At 41.9% G+C, this 25945-nt stretch overlaps 1 protein-coding gene across 1 annotated transcript; it reads right to left on the reverse strand.

Annotated features, from left to right (window-relative positions):
• Nucleotides 1-781: 781 nt before the first annotated feature.
• On the reverse strand, nt 782-23445 carry LOC311584771 (uncharacterized protein). The gene is made up of 4 exons (XM_084759395.1): nt 23306-23445; nt 12412-12538; nt 12172-12229; nt 782-11110 (listed from the first exon to the last, which is right to left on the reverse strand). Exons 1-4 carry the CDS (start codon nt 23306-23308, stop codon nt 9451-9453), a joined length of 1848 nt encoding a protein of 615 aa, XP_084615521.1. The 5' UTR covers nt 23309-23445; the 3' UTR covers nt 782-9450.
• Between the last annotated feature and the right edge of the window lie 2500 nt (nt 23446-25945).

Here is a 25945-nt window from a genome sequence, read left to right on the forward strand (position 1 = left end):
GTGCACGCAGATATACCTTTGCCGTGGCTGAGTATGGAGGTACAGGACTTTAGGTTGTCGGTTCTGTGTACCATGTGGGTCAGAGATCAACTCAGATCTCTGCGGCTCGATGGCAGGGTCTTTCATGAATTTTAGTTTTCCCACATGGTACCACCTGAAGACGGGACCTCTGGACTATGAAGGAGTTGACCTGAGTATTACTGTGGGAGTTTCTAAGTCCAAGCCTGCAGCCAGTGATAATTCACCCCTCTGAAGCTGCCACCCTGGCACACGTGGTTTGTAGCTAAATAAGAGTAAGTTCTGAGCTCACTTCCTAGGGAGGGTTAATTCCCATGTCCCCGCTTCCTCATTTGCTTTAATACTAAGAGTGCTTAAAAGAAAAACAGTACATAGGGAAGCAGAAAGAATGCTAGGTTTCCTCAGTTTGCCCCCTCTGTTGCATATAGCAGTGCTCAGTTTACCTTTTCTACTCATCTACAGTGGGGCAGGACCTTGAAGCTGAGCCATTGGTTCTCACTAAATGTTAACATTGATGTGGGCAAGGCTCAACAATGTGGAAAGAGCAAAGTCAGAAAGTATGCTGCAGCCTGCGCCCTGACAGCAGCCCTGAATATGAAAAGGAAAACCTCTAAAATGGAGATACTCCTAGGCTGAACTGACTCTCAAAAACCATTTAAATTACATTTATGTGTGTAATGAAAGTGGGTGAATTCCATTATTAGAGGACACAATAGGGCAGTTCCAGGGCAGATAAAAATCCAACATCACACCAAAGACCAACTTGGAGAACAATGATTTTATTGAGATTTACTTACAGGAATATAAATGAGGGATTACTTACAGGATTAATGGTGACTCAAAAATCAGCTGCATCACCAAAAAAAGTGACCACTCAAAAAACGTCAACCCTGTAGCTGCTCCTTACACAACTTTCAGGCAATCATAATATTTACAACATTTTAATTAAGTACTTCATTGTTTATTATCTTATGCTTTCCTTTATACACTTATTCATAGGAATAAAGTTAGAGCTGAAAAGGAGACATTATAATACACAGAAATGAAAGGCAGCGAATGGCTTGAGGATACTTTCGAAACTTATATTACAATAAACTGGAGAACCAAGAAGAGTAATTTCAAGACATATATGAAATACCAAAATTATGTCAAAAGCTTGGGGGTTCCATAGACCCCCTCCAAATATTATAAGCTATTACTATTGTCCTTGGCTAGTACTGAAGACACTGCATATGGAGTCATAGAACATGAAGCGGAGTTTTTACTGGCCTAGAAGCTTCATCCTATTGGTTAGTTTTCATGGCGCTGGGCGGGGCTGTGCACACTACCAGCAGACTACCATCAAGCTTACCCAGCTGGGATCCCTCCGAGCTACAGTGAGCATCAGTCTGACAAGATATGGCCATGAGTATGGCATCAATGTTGGAATAACCAAACACATTTTGACTGGATTTAGGGCCCATTCCACACTCCACAAGATGGAACTCACGTGTGGCACCAATACCGTGGAGAGCTTTCTACTAATTTACTCTTACTCTGTTAAAAGGGTATCTTTATACCCATAAATTTAGCTCTCAACTGTCATCACAGAAGCTGGGTTTTGTTTTTATTTAGTTGTTATTGTTTCTGCAGTAGATGGCAGTTGGCAGAGACTCACAACTAACTGATCAGCATACAGACAATAAGATTTTTGGATGGCTCAGCTCTAAATGGGACATCTATGTACATCACATCCCTTCTCTCAAAGGACCAGGGATCCTTACAGATGAGGAAGCAGAAGGACTGTGAGAGCCAGAGAGTGATTACCACAGTCAAACAATGTGCTCTGGACACAACAGGACAGTTGGCTATATTGACTGACAACAGCTGTGACTGCATACACAAGATCAAGTCAGACAAAAATCACAGCGTGAAGGGGTGCGGTGTCAGAAAGGCCCACTCCCGAGTGGCTACTGGCTACTGATGACTGCTGGGAGAGTCAGCCAGCTGTCTTCAGGGAGAGGCTATTCATGCCACAGGAGATGGCCCTGCCCCCATGTATATACTGGCAGCGTGAAGGAGACTCTATAGTTAAAAATAAAGGAGAACAAATGAAAGTGAGAGGGAAAGTTGTAGAAGGGATAGAAGAATTAGAGGGAAAGGAGTGGGGGTGGTGGCTTGATCAAATGCATTGTGTGCATGTATAAATGCATTGTGTGCATGTATAAATGCATTGTGTGCATGTATAAAATTCTCAGTAACAAAACAAACAGATGAACAAAATAAATCAAGAGAATGTGACCAAAATCAAAGAGCAACGCAATTAAACTAGATATGAATTTTGTCTCCACAAGGAAAGCACAGAACTTGACAAATTCACTGTTGAATTCTACCAAGCTTCCCAAACGATTTCACTAAATATAAAGGGACGAAACTTATTCTTAGAAGGTAATAGTGATACCGTGATACCAAAATTATGAAGGGCTCAATAAAACAGCAAAGAAAACTACAAAACAATTTCATTGATGAAAACAGAAGAAAAAAAATCTCAAACTTATACTCTCATATTATACTCAACATATTAAGAATATCAAAACCATGATCAGGCTGATTTCATTCTTAGCATAAAAACTTGTTTCCACAGATACCAATGAGTAAATGTAACAGAGAATATAGATATTCACAGATTGAAATTCTCTGATCACTTTAATACACAGAAAAGTGGATTTTGTCAAAGTTCTATGTCTTTTGATGAAAATGTCCTGAAATAAACTAGGAAAAGGAACATATCTCATTGTAACAAAATGACAAAACTAGTGCCAAGATTATACCAAACAGGAAACCTAAAAGCACTTCTTCACTAACCAGGAATAACAAAGGTGTCCACACACTGCTATATACATCTCTTGAATCTTAGCTGGAAAAATTAGGAAAAAGATGAAAAGGGACACAGAAGTATACAGTACTTGCCTACCACATACAGCTCCTGGGTTCAATTCTGAGCACAGAGGAAAGAAAAAGGAAGTGAAATAAGACAAATCTCTATTTATAGACAATATGACCATCTTAAAAACAAACAACCAAACAAAAGACTATTATTATTACGTGTGTGGGGGTGTTTTGCCTGCAGGCCTGTCTGTGCATCACGTGCATGACTGGTTCCCCAGAGACCAGAAGAGGGTGCTGGATTCCTTGGAACTGGAGTTAGTTGGGAAGTGCTGGAAATCAAGCTCAGCCCTCTAGAAGAGGAGCCAGTGCTCCTGACTGCTCCTATCATCTTATTCTTAAAAGACCCAAACTTTCACACCAGAAGATTCTTACATCCAGTCATTACAAGACAAAAAGTCTAAGTCACTTATGAATAAGCTTAGTCACGCTGATGAAAGAAAGTTTAAAAACACTGAAGAATTGAAGGCTCTGAAAAATGAAAAACATTCCTATGCTTACAAATCAGCACCATTAAATGAAGAAGTGTAAAGTGTTCTTCATACTCAAAACAACTCCCCCGGGTTTGGTGTTGCACACCTTTAATCCCAGCACTTGGGAGTTCAAGGGCAGCCTAGCCTACAAAGCAAATCCCAGGACAGCCAGGGATACACAGAGAAACCCTATCTTGGGGGAAAACAAAAACAAAAACCAATGCCATTATTTACAAAAATAGAAAACATAATCCTATAATTATAAGAAAACCAAAATACTCCCAACAGTCAAAGCAACACTGAACAAAAAGATCAATGCTAGCTAGAGTCATCAAAACACTCAACTTACATTGTGCTATAAAACCATAGTGAATGAAAAAGCCTAACTTAAAAACAGACATGTAGAGCAATGGCAGAGTGCAGTCCCAGAATAGCCGCGCGTAGCCACAACCTTCTGATTTCAGCAAAGGTATCCAAGCCATGCACATGATAATAAATGGCCTCTTCAACAAGGAAAACAATACCGTATGTTAAAAATCAAACAAACCCTAAATCCCTCTATCATTTTGCATGAAAGCAACTCAAACTGAACAAAAGACCTTAACAAAAGGCCTAAAAAACTTGAAACTCATAGAGACAAATCTATAGAATACATGAAGCTATAGGCATAGACAGTGGCACTCAAATCTAATAGTTTACAGGAAGAATGACAAATTGGCAATGGGCATTAGAGGCTCAAGATTACAATGTTAACACCTAGAGAACTGAGGCAGGGCGACTGCTATAAATTCAGTGCTAGTCTCCTATGCAGCAAGTTCCAGGCCAGTCAGGCCTACGAACCCATGTTAAAAACAAACAAACAAACAAACAAAAAGCCAATATATAAGTGAGATTTAATCACTGCAAGAAAGTAAAGAGCTATTATAAAGAAAAAAGAAACAATTGTCAAAAAAAGCTACAGAGTTGGGGCAATTATCTTTCGACATTCATTCATCTGACAAGGGATTAATATACAAACACACACACACACACACACACACACACACACACACACACACACACACACACACAGAGTAAGCTTGAAACCAACCTAAAGTACATGAAACACACTGAGGAAACCAATACAAAGAAAGAAAAATTATACTGTAAACAAACAAGTAACTCAACGGACACATCAAGAAACAATCAGTTCTCAAACAATGTACAACTATCCAATATATACATGAAAATCCTCAACACAATTAAGTTCACCCCAGTGTGAACCAAACTAAAATAGTGAGAATAGAAGGCTGCTCCTGGAAGTGTATATCAGCATAATCACTCTGGGAAATAGAAGTATTTCATCAAAAAATCAAAATATGAGTTTGTGATCCTGTTGTATTGTTTAGTATATAATAAAGGGAATATAAGTCAGACTAGACATACCTGTACTCAATTACAGAACCAACCGTAGTGACCATCAATAAACTAAATATTTTTAAATGTGGCATATATAAAATGTTGACTATACTAGGTCAACAAGAACTGTTCCTGGCAGGGAAATGGATGAACTGGAGATTAGCATGTGACATTCAGCCCCAAATAGTGTTCCATCTATACAGAACAGAATTAAAATCTACATTTGAACAAACTAGAAAGATGAACTCATAGATGGGAAGACAGGACCACTGAGAAGGGACCAAGGAACAGTTAGTGATTATGGTTAAAGTACATGGAAACCTGTTTCACAATGTCACTAGAAAACCTTTTAACTTTGCTAAAATACACACTAACAATTTAAAAATATTAAAAAAGTAATATTAAATTTTAAAAAAAAAGAAGAAATTGTCCCCAACACTAGGAAAATATAAGTGTGCCCAAGATGTTGATGTAGACTAGGCTATGATGGTCACTGGTTGAGTGTAAGTGCTTTTCTCATATTTTACTTATCATCATGTAGCCCTATGGAAAGTCTAGAAACACCTACATTTGTGCATAACTGCACTCATCATAATATAGTAAATGTTAGTGTTTATATAGAAACTATGAAATGCAAAAATGATCCAGAACAGAACACTTAGTGTTCACCTCACTCAGCAAAGCTACATCTTCTGCCACTGAAGGACATGTCCCAAGCCTCCACCAAAGAGAAAGCTCCTTCATGACTATGACAGAAAGAATTCTGTAAGGACATTTGTTAAACTGAAACACCGAAAGATGTTCTGAATCATGAAATAGCAAAGTACCTTCTCCTTGCTAATGGACGGACTGAAACAGCTCAAGAATAACATCTCCTTTTAATCCAGCACTGCAGTCTTCCAGGTAACAACAGTCACCCCTCAGTGTATTCAACGTAGGGGACATTGAACTACAGAATCAATCTCGTAAGATCCCCTAAATAAAAAAGCCAATCCTGTCAGAAACAATATGGAGATGAGCCACTCAATTATCATGTGTGGAGACAGTACAATTTATTGAACATATGGTTTTGGCAAGAAGGCAGTAATACCACTATATTTTCTTCTTCTTCTTTTTTATTTTTTAATTTTTTATTTTTTTTGGTTTTTCTAGACAGGGTTTCTCTGTGTAGCCTTAGCTGTCCTGGAACACACTCTGTAGACCAGGCTGGCCTCGAACTTACAAAAATCCATCTGCCTTTGCCTTCCAAGTGCTGGGATTAAAGGTGTGCGCCACCACCACTGGCTAATACCAGTATATCTTAGTGTAATGACTAGAGAAATTAAAATAAAAATATACATGAAAAGCAAAATTACACAATAATGCATGCACATATATAATAGTTCTGACATAAAAAACTAAGCACAAGTTTGACAACAGCTTGGTCTACCTAGAAAGTTCCAGGCTAGGCAAGGCTATGTAGCATGACAGTCTCAAACAGATCAGCAAACAAACAAACCCCGAACTGAAGTTTCTGCCATCCACTAGCTCCTGGCTGTTCGCAACTCTGGTCAGAGAAGCTTCTTTTTACAGTGAATGGCTGTCAGTGGGGAAGCGTAACTCATCAACGGGGCAAGGAGAGACCAAAGGTTCCCCTCCATCACCAAGGCTCAGGGGAAGCCAAGAAAAAGCAACAAGAATACAAGAGCCAGAGGGTGTGATGGAGTGAGACGAAATGCTGTTTTCTTGACATGGTTACTGTAATCCTGAGCTCACAGCAACCGTGATCGCATGCACAAGAGCCACATCACAAGTAAGTCAAAGTCCCAGGACAGATGGGGTACATCGTCTCCAGGCCCCGCCCCTTACTGAGAACCTACAGGCGTGAATGGCGCTAGGGTGTAGAGAATTGTTGGTGAAGATGGAAGTACCAGTAGGTTAGCCATCCTCCAGTGGGCGGCCCCTTACGCATGCACGCATGAGAAACACTAACTAGACTAGTGGTTACTTTAAAAAGACATAAAGTTAAGAGAGGGTGTTGGGGAGGGATGGGGAGGTTTGGAAGGAGAAATAGTGGGTATATATGATTATCTTTTATGGCATACATGGATGAAATTCTCAAAAGTAAAAAATAAGCCAACTTGGAAAGATCATCTGATCTATGATTACAATATACTTATTATCCACCTTCTGAACAGGAAAAACAACATTTGCTACTCTAAAAGTACTCTGAAAATACTTCCAAGTTAAAAGAACAGGTACTCAAGGATTGTGAGAACACATCAGAGAGAAACAGAACACAAGAGACAAAATCAATTTAAAACTGTTATAGGCCTGAGACGGTGGCTGCTATGCTATCATGAAGGCTCGCGTTTCATTCACTATCACTAAATAGCTAAATTGGGTGCAGAGCCGCACACCTGGAATCCCAGCACTCTCGGGAGCAGAGGCAGGCAGATCTCTGTGAGTTTGGAGACCAGCTTGTTCTACAAAGCAAGTCCCGGACAGCCTACACAGAGAAACCCTGTCTCGAAAAACTAAAACGGACAAGCAAACAAACAAACAAAAAAAGATTTTTTTTTTTTAAAGTTGGGAATGACTGTGTCTGTACGCCTAGCTCTACAGGGAGTGGAGAGATAAGAAATGCTGCGCTTTGCTGGCTGCCTGCCCAGCTCCAGGTTCGGTGAGACCCTCTCTTGGGGGAGTAATATAGTGATAGAGAAGACACCCAATATATTACTTTGTCCACACTGTGAACACCATCAACACATAAACCATACCAGCAACACATAAACAATGCCCCTCACACACTCACATTTTTAAAGTGTTTTTTTTTCCCCACAAAAAATGAGAGTACACACAAAATGCTTATAATCAGCCAAATGAAACCATTAGGACTATTTCAATATTCACAAAGTTATTTTTTAACTACCCATTAAACATGATTGAAAAACAAGACATTTCCGTGGGGGCTTGAGGAATGGCTTTAGCAATTAAGAGGACTTACTACTCTATCATAAAGACTAGGATTTAGATCCCATCACACATGTCAAACATGTCATGTCTGTAATGCCACCTCCACAGGATATGACACCATCTTCTAGTCTCCATGGGCATATACCTACACACAATGCTCACACATAAATTCTAAATTGCTTTTAAAAGATATTTATGTGGCCTGGCACACTTCAAATATCAATTCACAAATGAATCCAACATAATTTACAAAGAAAAGAGAAGAATCTACCTTACTTGATACAAAAGAGATATCACCCATTAATCTAATCTATGATTGCTTTAAGAAACCTCACAGATGTAATAAAATGCACTTTCTATTCCTGTGGTTTTTTTCATATGTAGGTCTTACTGGTCTCCAGCTCATGAGCTTAAGCTACATTCCACAAACACAATGCTTGGCTTCACGCTTACTTTTCTGGAGTAAAACTTAGAAACAAGTCAAGAGATGGGCTCTTAGCTGTGGCGGTGAATGTGGAGGCAACATTTCATTAAACAGCCAAGAGCCAGAGGCTGGAAGATTACCAGTTCCAGGTCAACCTGAGATACACAGCAAAGTTTTTCTGGAAAAAAAAAAGAAAGAAAGAAAGAAAGAAAGAAGGAAGGAAAGAAAATGTCCATTTTATGTGTACAAGTGCATTTAAGCGGGGAGGAAGTGTACGTCCTGGACCTGGAATCACATGCAGCTGTGCTGTGATATAGTGCTGCAAACCAAATGCAAATCCTTTGAAGAGCAGCAAAAGCTCTTAAAGGCTAAGCCATCTCTATCAGCCTGAAATTTTTCAATAAATACAAAATACTGTACTGATAACATTCTCTTCAGAGTGTTGTGCATTTCCTGGAGCATGCTACAAAAAAAAAATGATTTATGTCCAGTCCTTCATAATACTGACATTCATCAGATTACACATGAAAAATTCAAAGGACTTTTCCTCTATTTGCTACTGCTCTAGATTTTCCAATGTTTTCCAACAGCAAAGGTTTTCATCTGGTGTCTGTTTCCAGGTGTGCTGAGTGAATCCTTGAACCTTTCTTTCAAGCAAATCAGCACGCCGTATCAAGTTCTTTCCTTATCTGTTTATTGAACCAAGTGGTATTCACGTAGGTTTTCCACTCACAGGGCAGTCTTGTGCTGTGACGAAGAGTTCAGAAATCCCGTTTTTAAGGTTGCTCTACAGGAGGTTCTTTCATGTCTGTGAGAGGATGCAATAACTGAAGACTAGCTAAGATTGCCTATATTTAGTTTATCTATCCCCAGGGTCTCCTTCCACGTAGTCAGAGGAAATGGGGAAGAAATGGAGGCTTCTTTACACCACCTCACATACACAGAACGTTTCTCCACAGCGTGAGATATCTCATGTCTCCTCCAGGGTCTGGGACTGCAGAAGGCTTCACCATATTGCTTGCAGCCACAGGCCTGCTTCTCTTTCATGTACTCCCAGGAACTTTAAGCTCAAACAACTGTTGTACATTGAATTTAAAAAAAAAGTTTCTCTCCACTGTGACATTTCATATTTACTTCAATGAACAAATCAAAAGTTTTTTCCACGTTGCTAGCAGAAATCCAGTTTTTCTCCAGTGCGACTTTGCTTATTTCTATGAGAGCCACCAAGGACCCCTCCCCCAATTTTTTCTCACACTACTAAAACTCCCTGGGATCCAGGTTAGTTACGTGAAGTAATTCGTGCCTATGTAAATGGTTCAGAGTGAAGAAGGGCTTCCCACAGTACTTACAATTAAAAGGCTCGTCATCAATGTGAACTCTCTCGTGCACCTGAAGATGACTATAGCAAGGGAAAGCCAGGCCGCACTGTTTACACACGTGGGGCTTCCCGTCAGTGTGGGTTTTTTCGTGTCTTTGAAGGGAGTAAGACCAAAGGAAGGTCTTCCCGCACTGCTTACACTCGTAGGGCTTCTCCCCAGTGTGGATTCTTTCGTGTGTCTTCAGTGACCTGGAGGAAGTAAAGCTTTTCCCGCACTGCTTACAAACATAGGAAACGGGGACACTGTGAAGCGCTTTATGCTTCTGAAACTGACTCCACAGCACGAAGGCGGTCCCGCACTCCTCACAGATGTAAGGCTTTTCGTCAATGTGAGTTTGCTCGTGTTCTAAAAGGTCGGTGGAAGTGGTGAAGGCGACCCCGCACTGCTTGCATACATAGGGTTTCTCCTCGGTGTGAATTTTTACATGTCTCTGAAGGGAAGCAGAGCGAGGGAACGTTTTCCCACAATGATTACACACGTAAGGCTTCTCACCAGTGTGCGTTATTTTATGTCTTAAAAGCGAATTCAACCGAGTAAAGCTATACCCACACTGGTCACACACATAAGGTCTCTCCCCAGTGTGAATTCGCTCATGTGTTCTCAGGGAACCAGAACAAGTAAAGCTTTTCCCACACAGCTTACAAGCATAGGGTTTCACACCACTGTGAATGATTTCATGTTTTCGTAACTGAATCCAACGCATGAAGGTGTTTCCACACTGTTTACATTCGTAAGGGGTTTCTCCAGTGTGAATTCTTTCATGGATCCGAAAGGAACGGTAGGTAATGAAGGCTTTGCCGCATGGCTTACACACATAAGGCTTCTCCCCCGTGTGGATTCTTGTGTGAATCTGAAGAGAGCTATAATGACGTAGCGTCTTCCCACAGTAATTGCACACAAAGAGGTCCCTGACGCTGTGAGTTCTTTTGTGTGTTTTCAGGGAACGAGAGTGAGCAAAGGTTTTCCCACACTGCACGCACACATAGGGCTTCTCCCCAGTGTGGATCCTTTCATGTGTTTGCAAGTAGGTAGGAAAAGCGAACGCTTTCCCACACTGCTTACATATATAGCATTTCTTGGCACGATGGCGTCGCTCGTGCCTCCGGAAGTACCGGGAAGAACTGAAAGCTTTCCCGCACTGCTTGCACTTAAAGGGCTTGTCTTCAGGCAAAGTCTTTTCAAGAGTTTGACCAAATCTATAGTCTTCATCACAATTCTCATTTTTATACAGTCTCTCTAGAGTGTAAGCACTTTCATAGTTCTCAAACGGTGGGACAGAACTGGAGGTGGCCCCGAAGGCCATCGTGTGCAACTCCTTTCCATAGTCCTGATCGTCATACGACTCAAGCTCTGTGTCAGGCTTAAGGAGCACACTCAGAGATAAATGGCCAATGACTACTTGTGCACACCCACTGTTTTCACATATATGTACTCGTGGTGAGGAGTTCTGGTTTACAATACTCTGTGTAGTGAAGTCGAAGATTTCTGCACACTGATGATCTTCTTTATAGTCATAAAGTCCCTCTGCCACTTGACCACTGTAAGAGAGCAAATGTCCATCACTAATATTTTATTAACTACTTACCAGCAGAAATGTTGGTTCTATGCTGTCAGAATTTTTTTAAATTCATTTGCCTGAATCCTCAGCAACTGAGGACAACTATAACAAACAGATTCACAGATGATTACGTTATATTTCCTACATGTCTAACAAGCATGTCTTATGTAACATTAACATACATGTTTCATTATATGTGTGCCATCTTGACACCTGTGGAGGCCTCTTAAAAACAGGGCGTCTGAAAGACAAGCTATGTCTGAAAGGCTGTGGTGCAAGGCCATTCTTGCTTCCTTTAATAAGCGAAGTCTCCAAAACCAAAAAAAGGCACAAGGCTCTTCTTAAAAATTGAAGGAGTTTATTTTTTGCCTAGGATGAAATCAAATTCTATTTAGGCAAGAGGTATATGCTTATGTGTATAAAGCAAAAAGAGTTATCTTAGCTGTACAAAACAGTGGAATTCAAGCTGAATTCTGAGGAAAGCTTGCTATAAAGCCATTGGACACAGAACCCATATGATCCTATACTCCTCATAGAGCTAAACTAATAGACAGACAGCAGACAAAAGTGGATTTGTAAAACAGTAAAAACATATTTCAATTCTCAATACTATATAGTTTTGATGCACCATACAAATAAATAACAAAAATCATGTTACATTTTGAACTACTTCCAAGTCCACAAGGAAATTTGATATTTAATGCAAACCTAAAAAGATACCTGATTTTTATATCACATTTTATATATAAGGTTTGTGAATAAATCAATATTTAAATTTTAATAATACTGTATGGTGCAAAGTTGGTACATACCAAGTATGATAAAAATCACTTTAAGCATAATGATGCTCAATATATTTCCAGTACTGAAACTCTTGTATTATTTTTAGAATGTTGATGCTTAACATGTTTCCAGTTTTGAAGAAAATTTCCTAAGAGTAGTGGAGTTTGAAACTGGGTGTACCTGTGTCTTTTACTACTCTGTAAAATATACAGCCACACAACTCTTGAGGCCATGGCTGACTCTTAAGGTCCATATTACCTGAGCTTCCAGGAACTTCGGTATATATTCTCAATGATATGGTGCTCCAAACTGTTTCCTAAGATACAAACCAAATATCATCATTATACATTTTGATATCACAGTAAGTATACTAATAGATTCTAGCAAAATTTGCAGTATGGGGTGAGCCATCTCACGCATTCATTCAAATGTCTCTTTGCCATATCAAACGCTTTTTCTATGTGTTTGACTAATTAAGTGGAATGGTCACATACTTACCTACAGAGGCCAGGTTCCTCAAGGTCTCCTGCATCACATCTTTGTAGAGGTTCTTCTGGGATGGATTCAACATAGCCCACTCATCCAGGGAGAAGTTCACAGCCACATCCTCAAAGGCTACTGACTCCTAAAAGAACCCATATTTATTTATACAAGGAACTGTGAGCCTCATAGTACTGGAGACCTAATGTAAACTTGTAAGAAGTTGGTAAGATACAATGTTCTGACTTGAGTCTCTCACACAGTAATTCTGACAGGAGACTGAGCTCTCTGTTAAAGCAACAACAGGATAGGACCATCCTTGTCCAGCATATTATGCTAGCCTCTCCTTGCACGTTGGTTCACGGCAACATTTACAATTAATTCTAGTTATCTAAGGCACCAAGTACAGTCAACACCAGCTGTTCCAGGACTGCATGGTCTTACAAATGTAGAAGAAAACAATTCTACTTCTCCTAGAATCGCAACTGCTCTTCAGACTGATTCCTCTCCTACCCCAAATGCAAAGAAGGGAGGAGCTCTCCCAACAGTTCCCAACATGCTAATTGTATAATATCTATTTATGCTCAGAATTCCTATAATGCTTTTAAGTGCTCATCAGACACAGATTAGAAGCCAACACAGTTAGAGAACAGAGGGATTCGAGAACCAACATTTATCACGATCAAGAGACCCAATGTGACCAGGTGCCTGAATGCCTTCGCAGTTACGGTGGTCTGCATCCTTAAACTATAAGCCAGAATAGCCCATCCTCCCTCAAGACCTCTTAGGGGAGCTAGAGAGATGGCTCAGTGCTAAGGAACACTTGCTGCTCTTGTGAGGACCAGTACGCTAGCTGCCTCATATCAACCTGAGACCAGCTAGAGTCATTTTAGAAGAACTATAAGCTCAACTGAAAAAATGCCCCCAGTGCCAGGCACAGTGATGCATACCCTTAATCCCAGTACTTGGGGATGGGGGTGGGCAGAGGGAGGTGGATCCCTGCTTCTGAGGCTAGCCTGGTCTACAGAGTGAGTTATAGGATAGCCAGGGCTATATAGTGAGACCCAGTCTCAGGAAGAAGGAAGGAAGGAAGGAAGGAAGGAAGGAAGGAAGGAAGGAAGGAAGGAAGTTGCTTCCATCAGACTGGCCCATGGACAGACCTGCGATATATTTTCCTGACTTACTGATGTGGATGGTGCGACTCCTGGGTAGCTGGTCCTGGATGCTATAAGAACACAGGCTGAGCGAGCCTCAGGGAGCAAGACAATAAGCAGCACTCCTCTGTGGCTTTGGCATCAACTCCTGCTTCCAAGTCCCTGGCCTATTTGAGTCCCTGCTCTAACTTCCCTCAGGGAGGAGCTATGATGTGGAACTGTAATCTGAAATATAGCCTTTCCTCCCTTTTGGTTATAGTATTTTACCACAATAGAACCTCTAACCACATCACATGACTCATGACTCACAACCGCATGGGACTCCAGTTCCAGAGGATCTGATGCCCTCTTCTGCCCTCTACTGGCATCTTGCATGTGTGAACATTTGAGAGTGCACAAACAAACAAACACACACACACACACACACACACACACACACACACACACACACACACACAAATAAGTAACAAAATAAATCTAGAAAAGCCATAACATTTTTAAAAGGAATTTTGCGACAGCCACTAGACACAAATCTTATACAGGACTGATCATGGGCAATTCATTGTAGCAATAAATGAACATTACCATTTCTATTGGAGAACAAGAATGACACATGTTCTTGAAACAATGCTAACTAACCATCATGTCACCTGTCACAGACATGTACAAAATTCTGTAAATTCTATTACGAACTTCGAAGAAGTGTGATGGTTAATGTTAACTGTCACTTTACAGGACACCAGCCTCGAGCACACCTGTGAGTGATCGTCTAGATTACATTACTTGATACGAGACAAACCTGAGCAGGGGACCTTAATCTGTATAAAATGAAGAAAGGGAGCTAAGGACCAGTATTCACTTACTACTTTTTGCTTCCTGTTTGTGAAAAATCTGGGCACTAGATCCAAACTCTTGCCACCTTGACTTCCCTGCCATGAAACTCAGAATGAATCCTTTTTCCAGTTACTTTCACCAGGGAACTTTATCACAGCACCCAGGAAAGAGAGCAAGACAGAACATTTGGTACCCTGCACTGGGGCTGTTTGTGTGATTAAACAACCTTAGGCACTGTTTGTGGGAGGAACATGGAAAATTTTGGTATTTGGGTTAGAAAAGTCCTTGAGTGCTAAAAGCAAGGCTTACTGGGCCATATTTGTGAAAGCTTGAAAAACAACAATGCTGAGAACAGCTGTAATTGATTTTTTAAAAAAAATCAAATGTTACTGGAGGAAAACTTGCTGGGGCAGAGTAGAACAGTAAGAAAGGTGGCCTGAGGGCAAAACCAGAGGTTCCAGCCTGAGGTGGCATGTCATCCACATGGTTCTTGTCTTGAAGGAAATGAAGGATGTACGACATCAAGGTCATACACAACAGCTGAGGCTAGGCATCATCTGAGAGCCAGAGTTCCTGCAAAGTGGCCCTCAAAAGTCACTATGTGTAGCTCTGAAGGTGAGGCCTAAGTGACACTGGAGACCACAGGATACTAGAGATGCCAAGACCTTGACATGTCTGCCAATGACAGCTACAGGCACTGAGAAGAGACAGACTATATGTGCTGCAGGTGGCAGAGTTGGAGCTGTGGGGCTGCTACCTTCTGGATTTGGTGTTTGCCTCATTAGATTTTGCATCTTGCTTTAGTCCAGTCATAAGTTGCTATCCCCCAATTCCATTTTACAATAGGAATGTTTGCTCTTGGCCACTGTATATTGAAAGTATGTGGGGCTGGAAAGATGGATCAGCAGTTAAAAAAAAAAAAGCACTGGCTGCTTGCTCTTCCAGAGGACCCAGGTTCAATTCTCAGCACCCACATGGCAGCTCACAACTGTCAGTAAGGCTAGCTCCAGGGAGATGCAACACCCTCACACAGATATACAGGCAGCCAAAATACCAATGCACAAAAATATAAATAAATAATGTATATATTGGAAGTATGCAACTTGGTTTTCATTTTATAGGAGTTCAGTTAAGACACTTTGGAATTTCAAATTATTTAAACAAGCTAATGACGACGGGGAGTTTCTGGCATTGGGATACATGCATATTACACTATAAGATGGTTGTCAGCCTATGGAGGTATGGAGTGGAAGGTTATGGCTTAAAAGTGATGATTAAGTCTGGATGTCAATATGACAAAGGCTGGAACTGTGATGATTAATATTACTTATCACCTTGACAGACTCTAGAATCATCCAAGAGACATGCCTCCATGTGCACCTATGAGGGGTTATCTAGACTGAGGTTAGCCCCGGAGAATGTCCCTGTAAGAGTGTGTGGATTGCATTAGTTGGGGTAGGCACATTCATGGTGACTGTGAGCAGGATCATTCCTAGGTAGAGGGTTGTGGACCTCATAAAAGGAAGTCAGTGTTGTTTCCTGACTGGGTGATATGAGCAGCTACTTCCTGTGTTTTTGCCTTAACCTCCCCTCATGGTAGACTGTACTCTAATATATGAGCCAGAGCAAACCGTGTGTACCTTACCTTGTCAAATTCTTATTTAATGAAAGCTATAGGAGAACTAACTAATGAATATAGTTTTTATATCTATTTTACCAAAGTAGCTGAAATAAAGGTCAGTTATTTCTTATTTAAATAAAATAAAAGCTTCCCTAACATCAACAAAAGACTAAAGCTACACTAATCACAGCACTAAGGTACCAACACAGACATAGACATACTCATGCAGGAATCAGTCTTTGCTCAGCAATCTAAGACAGAAGAGCTGACTGTTGAGCGCAGATAGCTATCAGAGACAAATCACTTAAGGCAAAAATAAACTGACACAAACTTGGGAACATGCAGTGTATCTTCCTCTATTCCATAGACAATAATCAAACATTCAGTCAGAAAAGTCACAACAGCCTAAAATAATGGACAAAAATTGCCCAGCATTTGGTAAACTGAGGCAGAAGAATGTAACATTCATGGCTACTCTGGGCTATTTACGTCACAAAGAAGCCTGAAATAAGACTTTTGGAGGCAGGCAGGCAGATGGTGGCACACGCCTTTAATCCCAGCACTTGGGAGACTGAAGCAGGCAGATTGCTGTGAGTTTGAAGCCAGCCTGGTCTACAAAGTGAGTCCAGGACAGTCACGGATACACAGAGAAACCCTGTCTTGAGGGGGAAAAAAAATCTTTGGGACACATCACAAACACACACTAAACAACAACCCCTCCCCCCAAAAACCAACATAGTAGGCCCGCAAAGTGGGTGGGTCAGTGGGTAAAGGGGCCTTTTACATGTCTTGGCAACCTGAGTTTGACCCCCAGAACCCACATGGTGGAAGAAAAATGAAATTGTTTTCTGAGTTCCATATACATGTCACAGCACACACTCAGAGGGGGAAAAAGGTAAATGAAAAACCAACAAAAGCCTCAAGCGACAATCTGTCTAAGCTCAGTGTAGACAAAGTCTTATCCTTTAATGATACATAAAGAGAACCTTTCGTTTGTTCCACTCTATCATAAGTGTAAACTGATACTTAACTCCCGTTTAAAAATAAGTCAGTTAATTTGTTTTATCCCAATGTCTTATGATACTGAAGAAAAGCCAATAAAAAGAACCCAGTAGGGGGAAGAGAAATGGATATAAATATTGAACATATATTAAAACATATAAAAATGTGGTTGTATTTTTATTTATTTTTTAAAAACGATTTATTTATTTATTTTATGTATATCAATGCTCTGTTCTCATGCATACCTGAAGAGGAAATCAGATCCCATTACAGATGGTTGTGAGCCACCATGTGGTTGCTGGGAATTGAACTCAGGACCTCTGGAAGGGCAGTCAGTGCTCATAACCACTGAGCCATCTCTCCAGCCTCTTCAATTTATGTATATATGTATAATTCTGGCAGAGTAAAGAGAGGAAGAGAGGGGTAGGAGAGAGCTCCAGGGTTTAAAGGACAGCCTTTTAGGAGTTAGTCTCTCCTTCTACCTTTAGGTCTCAGGGATCTAATTAAGGTGCTCAAGCTTGGGGACAAATACTTTGACACACCAAGTCAACTCACAGGCCCTAAGGATATATTTTTAGTAAAAAGTATAATAGAATTGTAAGGCTTTTAATGAGAAGGGATTTTAAATTGTGAATGTTTTGTTGGATTGCTCCAATATTAAAAAAAAAAAAAAAAAAAGGAAAGGAAAGGGAAAAGGAAAATGGGAAAGACCTGGGAGAAAACCCATGAGGGAGAAACGAGGCCGTGGGTCCCAGGTCTGGTTTGCCATTCTTGTTTATGGGTCATCAATGGCAAGGGCAAACTGCTTACAGGGATATATGTTTTCTTTAAGACATCTTATCAAAGAGAATAAAGTAGTCTAAATAGAGTCAAAACAATAATGCCTTACTGCCAATTTAAACAAGCCCCCTCATAAATCTACTTTATAATTTTGTTTACAAAAGAAAATTCTTTGTATTTTTAACATTGTTGTAAACTATACTCTTTGGGCAATGTTTTAAAAAATGAGGGGTGGGGGTGAGGGTGGGGCAGCAGTTAAGAACACTGGCGGCTCTTCCAGAGGATCTGGGTTTGATTCCCAGCAACCCTACCTCTGTAACTCTAGTTCTAGAGGATCCAATTCCCTTTTCTAGACTCTGTGGATACTGCACACATGTGGTACTCACACATATATGCCAGAAAAGCACCCATACATAAACCATTAAAAAAGTTGGCAGAGCCACATGGTGGCTCAAAACCATCTGTAATGAGTTCTGATTTCCTCTTCAGGTATGCATGAGAACAGAGCATTCATATATCTAAAATAAATAAATCTTTAAAAAAAATAAATGTAAAGCAACACGAAAATAATACTTAAAACTATAACTTGAAATATAACCTGAAAGCTATCAAGATCTCATATATACCCACTGTAAAGGCAATTAATGGAGTACCCCTTGAGAAGACTATGCCTGTCTTATTCCCTGAACATTTCTTTTTCCCATAATCTCTGTGCTAATAGCTAAGCTTAAAAAAATGTCTCCTGTTATACTTCCAACTTGCCTTTATATTGGTTTGACCCAAAATGTGTAATAGGTTCAACTTTACTTGCCTTTTCAGAGGATGCAGCCACAGTAACCTGCAGCAGAGAGCTAACTTGTGCTCTATGTAACGGCAAAAGGGACCATGTCTTAGTAAAAAGTAAACTAGCAAATATTCCATCTTTCAGATAAATTTAGTGGATAATCCTTCAGAAGCACCCCATCACCTGCATAAGTGTTTTCTCTCCTCCATGATACAAACAAATTCTGCAGTGCAGGACCAGAGAAACAAAAATTTCATTTTAAAAACCAATGTGTTACTACCTGACTGCCTGCTTAGAGATCAGGGGAGACACTGTGTCTTCAAGATTTAAGTTTTACGGTACGGGCTATAACCACTGTTCCTGGTCACCCACCAGAACTTGACAGTTAGACCCTATTGCTGAAGACACCTCAGACTTGAGTCACAAGACTACACGAAATCAAGTTGGTACTCATATGGCATCTTGTCAGGCAGCTCTCACAACACCAAAGGTGCTGGCTGTGTGGGTTGCTGGGGGAGGGCTTACACAGCTGTGACCTCTCTAGCAAGACACAGCCACTGGCACAAGTGTGGCATTAATATAATGGTAATAACCAACTACTTTCTGATTGAATTCACAGCCTGATCCACAAGATGGGCCCCATAGCTGGCACTGTTAACTGGACCAAGACCCCACCGCTGCCTGGGTCCTAGGCCTTAAGAGGAGGATATAGTGTTGCTATTCTGTTACATGGACAAAGTATCAAACTGCCCTCTAAATACTTAGTTATACCAAATAGAGCCATGCCGCTTTCAACCCTCAGCAAAAAGTTCTGTCTGTTCTTGACATTAATACCAAGACCCACAAGTGATCAAAAAGCAGAGATAAGTGACTGCGGAGAGCTCAGCTCTGAATGAGACAGCTAGATTACATCCTGTCACCCACAGGCTCAAGGCTCCCTAAGAAGAGGGGGAGCCAGGCAGGGCTCAGATAGGACTATTGGAAATCGTGTTTTCTGGACATGACAGGCCTGCTGCACCCATGAACTCAGAGCAGCTGTGGTTGCTTGTACAAGAGCAGCACAAGATCAAACCAGTCAACATTTCAGAAGAGATGGTGAAGCAGCCAACAAAGCAGGACTCCCGACAGAGGCACTGTGGACAGTGCGTGGCTGCTGGAGGAGGGAGAGGCAGCTGTCTTAGGAGATGCTGCTCCTGCTAGGCTGCTGGTGACTCCACACCCATGAACGCACCGGAAACACAATGACACTCAGTGGGTTAAATAAAAAGAACACGAAGCTGGGGGCACTGACAGCAGGGTAGGCCTGTGAAGAAACTGGGGGGCGTGGGATTAAGGGATGGATTTCATCCAAATGCACCGGATACAAGGTGAGACATTTTCAGAGGAAAAACAAATACACATCTGAAGGACTTAAATTTTCTATGTTATTTATATTTAATGTGGTATTTATAAAAGTACGGCTTTTGGGAGGACCATTTAATAATGATAGGGAAAAAAATACACTGCAGCTTAAGAGTTGGCTGAGCTGTTAAAAGTCCTTCATGCTCTTCCAGAAGACTCTTGTCTGCTTTCCAGTACCCAAGTCAGGCAGCTCACAGCCCACCTGGAACTTTAGTCCAGAGAATCTAACACTCCTTCTGGTGTTCTTGAGCATCTAGACATGCTTAACACACACACACACACACACACACACACACACACACACACACACAGCAATAACTAAATGAACATTTTAGCTGACTGACAAATGATAAATAGAATTCAATGCTATAACACATTCTATTTAAATGTGTGTGTATATGGTTATAGGAGTATAAAGACTGTCTACACATGCTTATATCTTCATATCGTATGTATGACAACAAATTGCCTCAGAAGATGAATATGGGGTCACATAAATTAAGCCTGTCAAATCAGTCCAAATAGTTCCTAGTTAATAATGTTCACTAACAAATTTAAAACTCAACATCCTGATTCTGACAATCATGACAGATTAAGTTTGGCCAGCAGTCCCAATATGCCAATTATAGACTCTCAATTATAATGAGAGTCAAAGAACAACAGTTCTATAAATCAATCTGGCTATGTCTGGGAGAACAAATGAAAGGCTCTGATAATACCAGATCTGGCTTTTGGGATCAGGCACATACTTCTATTTAAACTAACTAACTAACTAACTAACTAACTAACTAACTAACTAACAGTAATAATAGAAAAGAGAAAAGATTAAGACACAACAGAAGATGCACACACAGAAACAGTCCAGCCAGGGTGGTAAGTGCCTGGTCTGTTTTTTAGCGGATCTTTATGTCAGATCTCTTTCTGTAAGGGGGCCAAAAGTTCTCACTGGGAATGTCTCCAAATGAGACTGTGAAGCAGACAGATGGGAGAGGCAGCAGCTCGGCCTTAGCTCTCAAGGCAGGAATGTGAGCCTGCCTGGAAGAGGTGCTCTTAACAGCTTTTTGGGGATGGAACTGGTTTCAAAGCAGGAGAGCCAGGCTACAGGCTCTCAGATCACCAAGCAGGAGGCAGGGGAGCCTGCGGGCGGGGAAGAGAGTGGGGAGCAAGGTGTGTGGCCTCTAGAACCCACTCTGATGTGTAAACTCACTCAGCTAGGTGAAAAGTCCTGGCACCTGGAAGTTTGTTAGCTAGCAATTAAGAGTCTTAGTAAGGTGGTGTAGGTATCTATGAGGGGAGGCTGCTACATGTTACTTCCTGAGCAGCAGCTGGAGCCTCACACTACAATCTTTCAGCAGCCACTCACATTGGCAAGATGAGTGGGGTGGGCGGGCCTGATTGACAGTCATTGGCAGCAGCCTTCTACCTTGGCCCTAAGTGACGAACAAATGTATATTCCAGGTGGATGCCAGAAGCTGGTAAATGGCCTAGACAAAGCAGCCAGCTTGTGTAAGGAAAATTACTGAGAGCTCTAGTGGGCCACCTTATACGGCCACTGCATACTCTAGGGCCTTCTGTTAACTTCTGTAGATACTTGCTTAGTCCTGTCCCCACTAACAGTTAGAAAAGCCCTGTTCAAGGTAACCTAACACTTAGGGTTTTCTCCTAATGTAATACGGCACCCACATGCGGTAAGGCCTACCAGCTCTACCAGGACTCTGCCTTTTCCAACAATGTGTAGAGAATGTAAAAGAAAATGGCTCAGCAGGTCAAGGCACTTGCTGCAGGAGCCTGGGGCCAGGAGTTCCATCCTGGGGAGCCAGGAAAAGGAGGATGTATTTCTCGATAATAATACATAAACAAAACTTTAAAGGCAATGTCTAGAAACATCTAAGGGCAGGTAGCAATTATGACAGAGCCCTATTCCACCCACTCTTGTACATGGATACTGCTCTCCAATGAGTTTGGGACTATCAGTCAGAAGGTAGAAATTCGGGGCTCACTGTCATGGAATTTAGAGGCAGCTTCCCTTGAATCTCTGAGACTCATGGGAAAAGCAGGTGCCACTGAGGGAGAGGGACGGGGCAAGGAAGACAGGGCAGACTGCTCAGGGATAGTCTATTCTGTAGGGAATATCTTCTTTCCCCAGCGTCAAGCCTAGAACGACTCCATTTTATCAGGTAACAACCCTGACCAGAGTTACTCCAAGTTGAAGTATTAGAGCCAAAAAAAAAAAAAAAAGAAGAAGAAGAAGAAGAAGAGTTGCAAAGCTTGTTTACAGAGGTAGGCAACCGCTACCTGCCAGAACACTAGGAGGGACAACCTGACACTATCAGTAATGGCCCCCCAAAAATGTACCATATAGCATCAGAATCACCACACAACTCGTATCACACTTACTCCCTCACCTTGAACTATAAAGGAGCATCCCAAGACCAAAGTCTGGCAGGCAACTTACCAACAGGGAAGAACTCCTGAGTCAGCCCTCGGGCTCCAGGTCCACTGCGGTTCCTCCTAAGCAGGCCAGTCAGCCAACTTCAAATTGCCATATTTCCGCTGCACGTCCATTTGACGTCTCTGCGCCTATGCTGCTAAGGGCATCATTTTTGGTCCCCTGGATATTTCTTTTTCTTTGCACCTCAATGCCTCGAGCTCTAAACTCAACCAACTCTAAACTCAATCACTTTGGTCTTTAGCCATTCTGTGACCTGCACATTTGTACGCTTTCATATGAAATGTTCACATGCCATAAGCCAGTTAATGTTAGTAATTATATTGTTATATAAGAGCCCGTGTTTGCCCAATGGCTGGCTAGCAAAACCGAGCACACTCAAACTAATTGTTAACAACGAAACAGACACAATTTGTGAAATCATTAATTATTCGATAAGTTCTGCCACTGAAAACACACAAATCTGTCGTCCCCCCCCCACCCCCCCGTTTATGGCAACACGCTCAGGGCCCAAGGTCACCACACCCTGCGGATTCCCTGCCCCCCCTCACCCACAAACACACAGGGACACACGGATCCCAGGGTCCAGAGTCACACACACCACGATGACGACGCCACCGCCACCGCCCAGGCTGCGGAGACGCGACGCTGCGGGCGCCCGGATGCCTCGGGAGGCCATGGCCGCAGCACTGAGCGCTCGGCGAGGCACAGGACGCCGGCGGCTCTCTCGGCTGGCCCAGCTCCACCCAGCAGGACCCGAGCAAGCGCGGCCCAGCGGAGCCCGAGGAGACGCAGGCTCGGCTGCCCGGGGAGGCCTCGTCCCCACTGTCGCCTCCGCTTCCCGCTGCCTCCTCCTCCCTACACCCGTGACGCCCGGCCGCACGCACCATTTCCAGTCCCCGGGTGTCCCACTGTCGTCCAGCGGCTCCTGCAATCAGCGGATGGTACACAGACACTGGGGAAACAACCTGCGGGTCTCTCTCCACAGAAGACACAAACGCCTAAAATGGCTGGACGGGAAGTGGCATCCTCGCTACTGTACCCGCCCTCTCCCAATATCTGAAAGCCCCATTGGACAGTTATGCAGCCAAGCTACTTTCCTTATTGGCCACTGAGTCACGTGCACGCCTCCTAATGCTTAAGTGACAGAAGAACTATCCTCTAGTTTGTACTGTGGCGCCAAATCTCAAATCCGAGCAAAAGCCCTACCTGGGGTCTTAGTCTGGCCGTGAGAGTCCCAAACTCTACGTCTGGCTTTACATATGAAAGGGGTGAATACTCTATACCTAGAATTAAACATTGGTAGACGTCTATTCTTTAACGAAGCAAAGATGCCAGATAAATTCTATTTGCACACTTTTAATGTTCCCCCTCCTTTTGCGGTCGATGGTTGTCACCCAGGTCTCTGTGGAAGGGCATTTACCCATAATGTTTACTCTTTTGAAAGTCTCTCTTGAACCCACCCTACCTCTCACATAGTCATTTCTATAGCAAAACATTTTTGGAATGGAGAGACACGTCAGGAAGTGCAAGGGTTGGGCAGGAGCTGGACACTGACCACAGAAACCGGGAAAACCCCATAGATAACTTCCAGGACAGTCATTCCTGCTCTCAGGACCGCTAGCCCGACTGGAGAGGTAAAACTAAGTTCACAAAGAAACGGTAGAAGTGAGAAAGGAAGCCAAGAAGAGAGAAGATTGGATTTGAAAGGCTGCTATGGGTGGCGAAGGCACAACGAGCAGGTAAGAGATTCCTGCCGTGAGTCAGGTGAGAGATGTGCAGACTTGGAAAAAGGTCTGGCGAGCTGGCCGACAGCGGTATTTGCTAGCTAGCGGGATGTAGCTGAGTGCTGAAAGACTTGAGGCTGCAGCTAGCAAGCTGACTAGATGGCACCTATAGATTTTGAGCATTTATTATTTTAAAAAATATGTTTGTACATCTGTGTGCATGCCACTTGCGTATAGGTGCCCACAGAGGCCAGAAGAGGGCGCTGGATCTACTGAACATGGGTGCTGGTATAGAATTTGGGTACTTTACCAAACAACATGCACACTAAACCACGAAGACAGCTCTCTAAGCCCCCCACAATTATGCTTTAGACCCCCCATCCAGCTCTCTGCCCTTCACATTTATTTTTTTAAAAACCCGTGTTTAATATCCACGGACAGCTATGTCTTCGGCCTTCCCTTTTCGCCTCTTTCCTCTACTCGCTTTCTCTATTCTTGTTTCCTTTTCAGAGTCTTGGCCAAAGAACACAGACTGACCGGGTTTTCAGGGATTCTGGTCTCAGCTTCCTAACGGCTGGGACTGCTTTAGGCTGCATTTCTTTTACTTATCCCTCTGTTAAAAAACAAAACAAAACAAAAACAAACAAATAAAAACCCTCTTATGTTCCTACTGTCCCTTTGTATATACTTTTTCCTCTATTGCTGCTTGTCATCAACACGGGAATAGTCATCATCTTTATTTTTCTTTCCCTTTCTACTCATACCTAATGTATCTGATACATTTGTACAAAAAGAAGCCATAATCCTACATTTTCTAAAACGATTGACACTGATAATTTGGTTTTGATATATATATATAATCTTTTATTTCAATGTATTTTCATGGCTAGTAAACCTAGCCATGAATGGTGATTATTTTTACAGACACTTTCCCATTTTACCTGGTGGCCCAAACATTATGGAGCAGAATTAACCAACACTTCAACCCTACTACAACCTGGAAATTGCAAACAGTTTCATTTGAAAAAAATCAATCTGATTTAAAAATTCAAAACAAAACAAAAACAAAAAACCCACAATGATTTAACCCAAAATAAAGAAGATTTAATACAAAAATAGTAAACGTGAAAATCAAGGAAACACGGTTCCACCAAAAAATACTAATCCCATAGTAATGACCTACACACACACACATACACACACACACACACACACACACACACACACACACACACACACACATGCACAGAAGCCACAAGTGCCTTACTTACAAATTCCAACAGAATATAAACGCAAGTTAAGAACATCAACAGAGAAAGGGTAAAATCCTGTGGCCTTTGAGCCTCACTGGCTGACAATTGATAAAGAGGTTTCTCATCACTGGCACTGTGATTTTCTTTTCTTTTCTTTTTTAATGTTTATTTTATTTATTTCATATGAGTGCTTTATCTGCAGAAGAGGGCATCAGATCACATTATAGAGGGTTGTGAGCCACCATGTGGTTGCTGGGAATTGAACTCAGGACCTCTGGAAGAACAGGCAGTGCTCTTAACCACTGAGCCATCTCTCCAGCCCTGGCACTGTGATTTTCATTCAACAGTTTGATAGCCTTTGGCCTGAAGGAAATCTCTGCCTGCCCCACAGCACTGAACTCCTAAGGATTTCACTGAGGTAGAAGGCCTTTGAGTTTTGGTTGGATTTATTTCCCATCCTCTGATGTCCATATGTGTTACCAGTAAATCCAAAGTGGTTCTATCTCCTGCTCACGTGGTCCAACCACCATGTTGCCACCAATATAGT

This window comes from Acomys minous (assembly GCF_964271855.1).
Source record: "Acomys minous genome assembly, chromosome: 15".
In the NCBI taxonomy this organism is placed as follows: Eukaryota; Metazoa; Chordata; class Mammalia; order Rodentia; family Muridae; genus Acomys; species Acomys minous.